This window comes from Hemitrygon akajei, chromosome 27, assembly GCF_048418815.1.
Source record: "Hemitrygon akajei chromosome 27, sHemAka1.3, whole genome shotgun sequence".
Classification (NCBI taxonomy): domain Eukaryota; kingdom Metazoa; phylum Chordata; class Chondrichthyes; order Myliobatiformes; family Dasyatidae; genus Hemitrygon; species Hemitrygon akajei.
Window position 1 is genome coordinate 38,199,454 of NC_133150.1, and position 12,146 is coordinate 38,211,599.

Genomic DNA, 12,146 nt, shown 5'->3' on the forward strand with positions numbered 1-12,146 from the left:
ACCATTCAATAGGCTTCAACGAGGTCACCTCTCAATCTTCTGAATTTCAGAGTCATCAAACACTCATACGACAAGCCGTTCAATCCTGGGATCATTTTCATGAACCTTCTTTGAACCGGCTCTAGTTGCAGCACATCCTTTCTAAGATATGGGGTCCAAAACTGCTCACAGTACTCCAGGTGGGGTCTCACTGGTGCTTTATAAAATCTCAACATTTCATCCTTGCTTTTATATTCTCGACCTCCAGAAATGAATGACATTTGCTGACACTCACTGACCATCCTCCTGTCCTTCATGTACGTGTAGAATGCCTTGGGATTTTCTTTAATCCTACTCCCAGCGTCCCCTTTTAGTCCACTCTGAAGCTCCTTGCTGGCTGTGTTCTCTATTCCATATATGGACAGAGGACCTGAATTGTTTCTACCTCAGCTGATGCTGCCTGACCTGCAGAACATCTCCAACTTTTTCTCCGATTTCAATCCCAAGACAAAACACCTTCTATTTTGCAGCTGAAGTCAGGAAATAAAAGTCAAAGAGAACAAGTAGTTGTCATTTTCTACTTTATTTTGAATGTACTAATAAATTTAAATCACCCCTAATGGGAGATCTCTTCTCTTGTTAACAGAAACATGGTCATATATTACACTGTATAAATCAAAACAGATTCACATTGTCAATTTTTTATATCCAATTATCATCTTAAATGAAATGCTGTCATGCCACAACAGCTTTTGGTAATGAATTCAGTACGATCTACGTACAAGCATTTGTCAGGGCCTGTGTGGAGCAGGTCACAAAGAGAACAAATGTACACTTAAATTAAAAGTTTGATAAGGTCTCACGCCATGTAACAGAGAAATCTTGATCCGTCACTCCAAACTCAAAATCTCAAAAGGAGGTAAAACTTCAAGCTAAGGGAACAGTATTTCACAATTGGCTTCCAATCTTCCCTCCCTCCCAAATTAACAGAAACTAAAAACACTGAAAAAGTTGATTTAAAAAAAAAGTATTACAAGTTTAATTTCTTTGTAACATTATTCTGCAACGACTTGCATTGACTGGTCTATACAACACAATTGCACACAATTTGCTCAGGGCAGAGGAAGCATGCAAACACGCGCGCACACGCACACACACACTCTCACATGTACATGCACAGACAGAAGAAAGTTGATGCTGAAGAAACAGAAAGAATATTGATCAGGTTTCCACAGGTCGCTGGTGTGGGGAAGGAGAGAGGCAGAGAGTGATAGAGAGATAGCCAGATTGTGATAGAGATAAAGAGAGATAGAGACAGAGAGATAGAGATGGAGATGGAGAGTGATGGAGATAGATAGGTGAGTATAGAAAAGTCACTTTGCCCAAGTGTCTGCAGGCCATCCTTAGCATTTCTGAGATCAATGCACTGACTTGCCAGTCTGTGATCAGACTATCCACCATTCCCAAGTGTTACTGATGTCAATTTACAACAGCCCGACAGCAAAATGGCTTTTGCAGTAACACACCTTCAAAACCTGCTTTACAGGAGCATCATCAAACACAGTTTGACAGCCAGCCTCCAAACACCAACAAGAGAAACTCTGCAGATGCTGGAAATCCCAGCAACACACACAAAACGCTGGAAGAACTCAGGAGGGCAGGCAACATCTGCGGAAAAGAGTGAACAGTTGACATTTCGGGCCGAGACCCTTCATCAGGACTGGTAAAGGGTCTCGGGCCGAAACGTCGACTGTTTACTCTTTTCCATAGATGCTGCCTGGCCTGCTGAGTTCATCCAGTTTTTTTGTATGTCTTAATGTGTTTATGCTACCTCCCCTTTCTCTGGAAAACATTATCTAATTAGAGTAAAGGGAAAAATAGCAAGTAGAAAGATTACAGCAAATACAATTTATAAAAACCTTTCTCAAAGTTGCTGTAGCCTAGGTCGAGGCTCCTTTAACGTGATCAAAGAGGTCTGAATACCCCCACACCAAGCTCTCTTGGACTGAATGGAAACAGAATGACCAGGGCAGAAACGGTTAATAGACCCTGAAAACAAAATAAATTAAAGCCCTGTATTGACAGCCATTTCTCAGCTGAGATTTGGAGGAGGAGAAACTGAAGAATGCCCTTGCAGTTAGAAAATATACTCGCGCATGCACGCACACACACATACACACAAACACACAGTAAACAGGTCGCAATCTTACTTTTTTTTTAACTCTTTATACAAATATTGACATCTTTTATTCAAAACATACCATTGAGTACCTGAGGGAACAGCAGTATTTGAGGAGTCTCTGTGTCCAGCATGCAGTGGGAATCTTTCCCATCCAATCAGGCCAGCTTTCTCTTGCACCATGTGACCAAGAGAGCAGCTCATTGATTGGCTGGCAGGGACAGGGTGTCAACCATAAACTAGAGCAATCCATTCCATCTACAACTGTAGAGATGGTCCAGTATCAGGCTATAATCCCCGTGAAAGTACAACAATAAGGGATTTGCCCCCACCTGTGGCAAAAAAAGGCTGCTAAGAAAACAGAGGGGGAGGGGGAAATGGTGGGAGGATTTGAATCTGCCAGCATATGAGAGCTCTAATTGGGTTTGACTCTTACCAAGATGTCGCCTGCACTATGGGGACCTGAGATATCAGGAGAGGTTACATATACTAGGACTTCATTCCCTTGAATGGAGGAGATGGGGGGGGGGGGTGACCTGATAGAGGTATGTAAGTTCATGAGACAGGGTGAAGGCATATAGTCTATTTCCCAGGGAGCTGGTGCTAAAAACAAGAAAGCATCGGCTTAAGATCAGAGGCAAGAGATCGAAAAGGGATGTTAGTGGCAACTACTTCACGTAAAGTCTGGAATGAGCTGCCAGAAACAGCGGCTGAGGTGGGCACATGAGCGACGCGTTAAAAGCCAGGCAGATGGTTTCGTGGGCAGGAGAGGTTTAGAGGGCCATGGGCCAAATGTGGACCATCTCACAGAGCAACACAGTCAGCATGATTGAGATGGGTGGAAGGTGCACGACTCTATGGGTCCATGATGCTAGCGGAGATGCACAAAATGGCCATGACCGTGGGTGCGGCCTCATCCAAAAAGGCAGCTAAGGAAGTTGTACTTGGGAATCGCAGGTGTAACCGTGAAACTGAAAGATCAAATGTCCTATTTGACGAGTCTCAGCCCGGATACGTTGACTGTTCATTCCTCTCCATTGATGCTGCCTGATCTGCTCAGTTCCTCCCGTGTGAGTGTTGCTCTGGAATGCCAGCATCTACAGAATGCCTTCTGCTTACGTTGGGTATTAACGTTCCGGTGACAGCGTGGCTGTGTTCACGCTAGCTCTGTGAAACTGTTCCACTGTCTCTCTTGGGCGAACTCTTGACAGAACCTAGGACCGGAGCAGGGGTGGGGAATGGTTCATAGAACAACAACCAGGCCAGGAATGGTCAATCCGGTTGCCAATGAAAGGACTGGGATCATGCCTTGATGGGATAGAATTGGCCAGCTCATCCACAGTAACTAGTTGAGTCCGGTTTGGGATATTGGGACATATATATTTGCAAAGGAGTAAGTCCAAAGCCTCTGGGGAAAGGAGCAATTGGAAAGCTCATTGCAAGGGCTTTCAAAGACATGGTGGCTGTGGTGCCCTCTTGTCAATGGGACTGGACTCTGTTGTTGGGGAAAGTCCTACAAATCATCAATTAACTGGGCTGTGTGAATTTCACGTCCTGGACTGAAACAAGGGAGTAGACGGGAGACCCGAGTAATCATACACAGGAGATGTTTCATCTGTCCTGACTGCACTCACACCGTCCTAGCTCACTGACCTCTGCCTTCCATCCTGGTGTCCTTCAAAGCTCCGTGAAGTGAGCAGATTTGCGATGAACTTGAGGGGCAGATTAACGGCCTCCTCCCCTCTCAACGCCCCAATCTGCCCTCCATTCCCAGATCTGATCAGTAAGACCTCCCCAGGCTGCTCTGCTCAGCCGGGGGAGGACAGGAGAAACACAGTGGCCCAGCTATCGCTGGAAAGGTTCATATCGTTCACCGACAAGAGCGATGGCTGCCATTAGTCAGTCAGCACGACGTGCTCGCCATCGCTGCGATATTCCACATCGGAATCGTCCTCCTCGCCGTACTCGTACATCTCCCCGTTGGCTTCGGAGAGCTGCGCTTCCTTCATGTCCGCCTGCTCTGACTTGAGGCTCCGCGTGTTCAGGATTACAGGCATGCTGGGGTCAGGGCTGCAGGCTCGGTACTGTTCCGACACTGCCTGCTGTACCGGGATGGAGCCCATCCCAAGCTGTCCGGGGTACATCATCTCCGAGGGGTGCAGGTGAACCTGGTCTTGCTGCCTGTGGAAGTGAGCAGCGCGAAATATAGTGAACGTTCCATCAGCTCATAGAAACAGGCCCTTTGGCCCATCACATCCATACTGACCATGTCTGCCAATCCCATTTACCAGCACTTATTCTGCAGTCTTGGACGGTCCAGATTCTTTTTAGATGTACCTGCCCTTCATTACCTTCCCTAGCAACGGGCTTCAGATTCCAACCATTCTCTGGATGAAAGATTTTCCTCAGAAAACCTCTACCCCACCAATGTTTCTACTCCTCACCTTAGTCCAATTCAGAGTTGAGCTTATTGTCACATGCACAAGTACATGCAGAAACATCTGCAATGGCAAAGCTGGCTTGCATCAGCAGCTCAGGCACAAAACATTAGATACACAACATACATAACGAAAGCGCAAATCAAACATAAATTATACTGAATTATATGCAATTAGAAAATTAAAGTCTATTTCCCAGGGAGGAGGTGCAGGTTTGAAAGAGACATCAAGGTAGCTTCTTCATGCAAAGGGTGGTGAGATTTTGAAATGAACCGTCAGAAATAGTAGATTCTTTGAAAGTGGGTAGGAGGGGTTCAAGGGCTGTGGACCAAACGTGGGCAGGTGGGTTTAGATTTACGAGCCACACAGTTGGCAGGGACAAGTTGGGCCAAAGTCCTTTTTACATGCTCCAAGATTCTCTATCGTAGTGCAAAGTAATTGAAAAGGCCACACCTAAAGAAGGGTCCTGGCCTGAAATGTCGACTGTACCCTTTTCCGTAGATGCTGCCTGGCCTGCTGAGTTCCTCCAGCATTTTGTGCGTGTTGCTCGGATTTCCAGCATCTGCAGATTTTTCTCTTGTTTGTGTAAAGGTCAGGGTGTCAGGCGAAGGGGTGGGAGGTTCGGCACACGGCTGTGCTCCGAGCTGAGATAGATAGGGTCTGTGGATGGACTCACTTTGAGGACTTCAGTTCAGAGTGCTATTTGGTTGCGTTTTTTGTCTGCATGATTTTCTTTTTCTCTGCATGTTGGGTGTTTGACAGTTTTTTCTTTTAATTGGGTTCTTTTGGGTTTCTCTACTTTGGGGCTGCCTGTTAGGAGACAAATCTGAACGTTGTATAACCTCCATACTTTGATAATAACGTACTTTGAACTTTGGTCAAAATAGCAATGAGTCGTGACAAAAGGTCTCAGCCTCCAACATCAACTGTATTCCCCTTCATAAATGCTGCCTCACTTTCTGGGTTATTCAGGGACTTTATACACCCTGCTCAAGACTTTTAGCATCTGCAGAATCTCTTTTGCTTAAAATGGTCATAGTGTTGTGATAGTGAGTGGTTCGGGTTTTGCTGGTTGGTTCAAGAACTACATGGTTAAAGGGAAGTAGTTGTTATTGGGACTTCAAGCTTCTGTACCTGCTGGCTGACAGTTGCTGTGCAAAAATTGTACGGCCTGGGTGATGGATGATAATGTTGCCACTTGAGCCAACACCTCCTAAAGATACCACCAATGTGTTTAAGCTTCTGTGATTAAGCCATGTGCTTAAAACTGGTGTTTTTAGACATCTCTCCAGTGTGGGGGGGGGGGGGGAGGGAAGGTCTCTCACCCTCTCCCCTATCTATGCCCCTCATAATTTTGTACAGCTCAATCAGGTCCCATTTCAGCTTCCTCTGCTCCAAAGACAACAATCCCAGCCTATTGTTATGACTGAAATATGATCAGATAACTTCGGAGCAATATTAATTAATTATCTATTAATAGAGCTTGGGCTTGGAATCACATAAATCATTCCAAAATTATGAGGTTCTCAGCCACATGGGAGTTCTTGTAGGCAGCTTTCTGGCAGAAGAACCTTTGGAGACCAATCGCCTTCCTTTTGTGCCCTCCTGTTCTTCACCCGTCCTTCAAGAAGAATAGTTTCTTTCCCATCTGACCAGATCCTTCATAATTTTTAAATACCTCTATCAGATGCCCTCTCTCAAACTACCCTGCTCGAAGGAGAACAAGCCTGGATTCTCCTGTCCGAACAAATAACCCAGATCCCATAACAACGCTTGCTTCTCCAATTTAACCACGGAATCGTACACCATTTGGCCCATCAAGTTCACACCAAAGATCGACTGCTCTGATCCCGTGTTTTCTCCCTGTGTTCTCATCTCTTCTTCCCAAGATTCTACCATTCACCTGCACAACACAGGGCAAATATCCCAACACACACGCAGACAAAATGCTGGAGGAACTCAGCAGGTCAGACAGCATTTATGGAGGGGAATAAACATTTGGCATTTTGGGCTAAGACCCTTCATCAGGAATGGAGAGGAAGGAGGTTGAAGTTAGGATAAGAAGTTCAGGAAGGGGCGGGGGGAATAGGGGGAGAGGAAGTGGTATAAACAGGCAGGTGAAAGGTGAGGCTGTCAATTCTGCTGAATTTGGGAGGTGGAAGGAAACTGGAATTCACAGTTGGTCCCAGAACATGCAAACTCCACACAGTCAGCACCAGACGTGGGTTGAACTGGGGTTTCTATAGTGTTGTGAGGCAACTGCACTACAGTGCCGTCCCTGATGGCTCTTATCAGTGATGATTACGGAGCCACTGGCGTTCCATTTCTACCTGACCAGGCCAAGGTGACTCCTGATCTACGTGGAGTCTCAGCTGCCCCAGGAGGTGACAGGGTGTGGCACCCAGTTCAAGGGCGGACGGTCACTGAAGATCCCCCTGACTTGGAGAAAGTTTTCCCTCTGGGCTGTCAGATCTACTCACCCAACAGAGTAACACTGTTGCACTTCCTGCCGTCTGTACTTCATCAGAGCCTTGTACTCCCCGACTCTCAGTCTCTTCCCGTCCACGATGCAGGTCCGCTTTGGCCGAGGCTTGTACTTGTAATCTGGATACTTCTCCAGGTGCTGGCGACTCAGCCTTGCCTGCTCCTCGTAGTAGGGTTGCTTCTCAATGTTTGACATGGCCTTCCAGCGCGAGCCTGGAAAATCAGACACAGGGCCCAGTGTCAACACATGCTGCTACTACAGCTCATTGCATCTGGCCCAGAATCGATGCTAGGATAGCGGAACAAGGGAACATTCAGTGACGGATTTTTTGCGCGTTAATTTCTGCCCACGGCAAGAAGAATTGACAGTTTGAACTGCAGGCAAAATGCAGTCAGCAGTAAACACACAGGGATTATTTCCCTACTGGTCAGAGTGGGTGAACAGCAAGAACAGTCAAGGTTGGGGCAGGCAGCAGAGTGCCATCTTGAGGGAGAGCAGCATTCCTGAGCGCCGTCATTGATAAATAAATCGGAACCCCAGTCTGTTACAGGGTGCGATACTAACTCGCTTCACCCCAGTGGCCCCCAAGGACAGACTGCAGTCCTCTGCACCCCACAGATATTGTGAGGATGTGGACTGAGAGGGTCTCTGACTGTTGGAGCCACAAACAATAGGGATCGGTGGGAGAAGATATCTATTTGGCCTTGTACAGTTGGTGCAAAGATCAAGAGGATTGAGAGCTTCAAGGTCCTAGGAATGAACATCACCAATAGTCCAATCCAACCACAAAGACATCAAAGCTCACCAACACCTCTACTTGCTCAGGAGGCTACTCACCCAGTCTACTCTTGCCAATTTTTATCAGTACACTGCTGAAAGCAAAGCGTCATGGCTTGGTGCGGCTACTGCTCTGCCTGTGACCACAGGAAACCACAGAGAGTTGTGGTCACATGCGGTCAACACCTCATGAAATCCTGCCTCCCCTCCATCGATTCTCTCTACACTTCTTGCTGCCTCAGCAAAGGAGCCTGAACAATCAAAGACCCCACCTACCCTGGACATTCTTTCAAAAATACAAAAGCCAGAAAGCACACACCACCAGGCTTAAAGACAGCTTTTACTCCGCTGTTTCAAGACTATCGAATGTTTCTGTCGTATGATAAGGGGCCTCTTGACCTCACAGTCTACCTCGTTATGATCTTACTCCTGCACTGCACTTTCTGTGTACTGTTACTCTTCATTCTGCCATTGCTTTACCTTGTTCAACCTCAATGCACTCTGCATTGAATTAATTTATACGAACAGTACGCAAGACAAGCTTTCCATTTCAACTTAGTACCCATGACAAAAATAAACCAAAACCAATTCCAATCCCAAAATGTGATTGAATTGAGTAAGAATTAAATACATTTAAAAACTAAAATTAATTGAAGCAATAATGAGTAATTACAAACATGAAAGCAAAATGGACAGAGTTTTTTCCTTTATCCTGTAGGACATCAACTGCAGCTCAACCCATTGACCTTAACGCATGATCTCTACTTCTAGTCTTACCCAACCTCAGCTGAAAAAACCTGCTTGTATTTACTCTATCCACACCCCTGGTATTTTGCTCTTTCAAGGGTTCAATGAAAATCAGAATCAGAATCAGGTTCAAGACCGTAGGCATATGTCATGAAATTTGTTTTGAGGTAACAATTCATTGTAATACATAACAATAAAACTATAAATTACAATTTTTATACACACACACACTCTAGTGCAAAAAGAGAGCAAAAAGTTGTGAGGTACTGTACATGGGCTAATTGTCCATTCAGAAATCTGATGGTGGCGGGGAATAAGTCAAATTTATTGTCACTTAATTACATACATGTACAGATTAGATAGTGTTTCAAACCAGTGCTTAAAGCACTGTAGTACACAGAACACACAATAACTTATGAAAGTAAGGATAAAATCTACAGATGAATTACACATAAATAAACAAAGTAAAGGACATAAGTTAAATATTATAAGGTACAGAACAAATTAACTGGTAACACTTTCAAATATGATGCGGCAGGGAATTCAGAAGCCTAATGGCCTGAGGGAAGAAGCTGTTCCCCATCCCGACTATTTTTTTTTGTGTATCAGAGTCTCTTGCCTGATGGTAGAAAACCAAAGAGGATGCTTGATGGGTGGGATCTTTGATAATGTTAAGGGCCCGGAGAACACAGCACTCCTGATAAATGTCCCTGATGGATGGTAGGGAGACCCCTGTGATCCTCTCGGCCATTCTCACAATTCTTTGTAGGGACTTCCGATCCGATGCTCAGCTGCTTCCATACCAGATGGAGATGCAGCTTGTCAGGATGTTCTCAATGCTGCTCCTGTAAAATTCAGTGAAGATGGGGGACTGGGAACGTCGCTTGCCTCAATCTCCTTAGGAAGTGGAGGCACTGCTGTGCCTTCTTATTGAGGGACCAAGTGAGGCCATCCATGATGTGAACTCCCAGGAAGAAGATGTTCTTAAAGCATTGGGTGTGCCCCCTCAGGCTCCTGTACCTCCTCCTTGATGCTAACGATGAGGAGAGGGCAGGTCTGGAGTGATGAGGGTTCCTAATGACAGATGCCACCTTTCTGAGGCATCGCCTTTTGAAGCTGGGGTATCGCACCAAAGTGCTTCTGGACTCCTCCGGCAGTTTGGCAGCATCCCACTGTAGACTACACGAGGCAACAGGGTCTGACCTGCAGGACCCCTCGAATGCCTGCCTGGGATTGGGCGCAGAGAGGAGTTGGAGAATTTGGAAGCACTGGTTACCCGTCAGCAAGATCCCATCTGATATCTAGGGCTCCCTGGAGAAAGCTCCAGTTAAAGTGCTGCAATTAACTCAGCAATTCAAACTGCCGATAAAACGCTGGCGACCGGCAGCTCTGTATTTCCACTGTATTAATTATTCATCCCAAGCACTTAGCTTGAACACATGCCAGTGAAGATAGCACACGTATCTCACGCACGCACATGAATCAACAGGATCAATGTACTACTGATTAGATTTGAGAGAGTTGCAGGTGTCCCGGGCACTCTGCCATGTTCTGCACTGACTAAACAAACTTCTACTCCAACCTCCATGGAGCAGCCTTTTAACAAATCATTGTCCAGCATTCACTCTGCAGCAACCCCTATAAACAGTTTCAGACTTTGGTTTCATACTAACATTACTGGAGCAGAGATTCTGATTATTTTATTGGAACATACAACATTTATTTTTATTTCAGACTTCCAGCGTCCACAGTGTTTTATAGAACATTACAGCACAGTACAGGCCCTTCAGCCCGTGAGATTGCTCTGACTTTTTAACCCAATCTCAGATCAATCTAACAATTCCCTCCCACATGGTCCTTCACTTTTCTATCATTCATGTGCCTAAGAGTTTCTTAAGTGCCCCGAATGTATCTGCCTCGACCATCACCCCTGGCCCCATGTAGTCACCACTCCCTGGGTAAAAAAATCCTACCTCTGACATACCCCCCACCCACGTCATATGACATCTGCCATGTCGTATGACGTGGGCGATCATGGTCTCGACCATTATTGTTCTTGGCAAATTATTCTACAGCTGTGTTTGCCATTGCTTTCTTCTGGGCAGTGTCCTTACAAGATGCCACTATCAATATCTTCAGAGGCTGCCTGCCTGGTGTCAGTGGTCGCATAACCAGGGCTTGTGCCATGCACTAGCTGCTCCCATGGCTTCATGTGACCCTGATCAGGGGCTACAACTTGCCCAAGGGTGACCTGCAGGCAGGCTAGCAGAAGGAAGAAGCGCCTTACACCTCCTTTGGTAGAGACGTATCCAAGGTATCACCTTAAAATTATATCCCCTTGTATTGCCAATTTCAGCCCTGAGGAAAAAAGTTTCCTGCTATGCGCTCAATTTATATCTGAATTTTGTGCATTTTTGGTTTCTTTCCTGCTCACGACCTTTATTCCTACTTGGGAGGGCATGAGCTATCATGAAAGGCTGGATAAGACTTGGGATGATCTCTTCCGAGCTTCGGAGGCTGGAGGGAGATCTGATAGAGCTTTGCAAGATTATGAAAGGCATAGATGGAGTAGACAGGGAGTATCTGTTTCCCAGGGAAGAAGTATCTATTACCAGAGGGCATGCATTGAAGGTGTGATGGGGTAGGTTCAAGGGAGATGTGAGGAATAAGATTTTGCTCAGAGAGTGGTGGATGCCTGGTATGGTGGTAGTCACAAATACATTAGAGGCTTTAAGTGATATTTAGATAGGCACACAGATGTGAGGAAGATGGAGGGATATGGACATGGAGTAGTTTGGAGGGATTAGTATTTGTGTATTTTTGATTTGGTTTTTACTGTTATGGTGCAAACAGTCCTGTGCTGTAACTGTTTTATGTTCTATGTACACTTTTTCTACACGGACCAGATACAAGTTACAAGTCTCTGCCGTTCTCTCTCAGCCAGCACCATTCAGCGCAGAACAGGCTCCTCTGGCCCTTCGAGCTACGCTGCCCAGCCGTCCCCTGATTTAATCCAAGCCTAATCACAGGACAATCTACAGTGACCAATTAACATACCAACTGGTAGGTCATTGGACTGTGGGTCAAAACCGGACCCACGTGGCCACATGGAGAACACACAAACTCCTTATAGCAGCGGGAGTCTCTTCTGGTCTCAATCTTATTACGTCTTTTGTTCTTCCCATGAACCCCCTTCTCTTCAAGATTTCTGATTTCTAACTTTCCTCATCTCCGATGAAAGATCAAAAACCTCTTTCTCTCTGCCGGACAAAAGAAATGGCTAACACAAAGTACAGTGCAGATGCTGCGGTCAAATCAACACGTACAAACAAGCTGGATGAACTCAGCAGGTCAGGTAACATCTGTTGAAACAAGCAGTCAACGTTTCAACGGATGCTGCCCGACCTGCTGAGTTCATCCAGCTTGTTTGTATGTGTTGAAAAGAGATGGTTGTTGACTTCAGGAGAGCACGGAGCGACCACCCTCTGCTGAACATTGACGGCTCCTCGGTAGAGATCGTTAAGAGCACCAAATTTCTTGG

At 45.8% G+C, this 12,146-nt stretch overlaps 1 protein-coding gene across 4 annotated transcripts in view; it reads right to left on the minus strand.

The window, feature by feature from the left end:
- Positions 1 to 543: 543 nt before the first annotated feature.
- The window catches only part of LOC140717270 (transcription factor SOX-13-like), a 207,532-nt gene continuing 195,929 nt past the window's right edge, over positions 544 to 12,146 (minus strand). For all 4 annotated transcript variants that reach the window (XM_073030688.1, XM_073030686.1, XM_073030687.1 and 1 more), the window contains 2 exons: positions 7,077 to 7,293; positions 544 to 4,339 (listed from right to left, as the gene is read on the minus strand). In XM_073030688.1, coding sequence (XP_072886789.1) covers positions 4,054 to 4,339; positions 7,077 to 7,293 — 503 coding nt within the window. In that variant the 3' untranslated portion in view covers positions 544 to 4,053. The remainder of the gene's footprint in view (positions 4,340 to 7,076; positions 7,294 to 12,146) is intronic.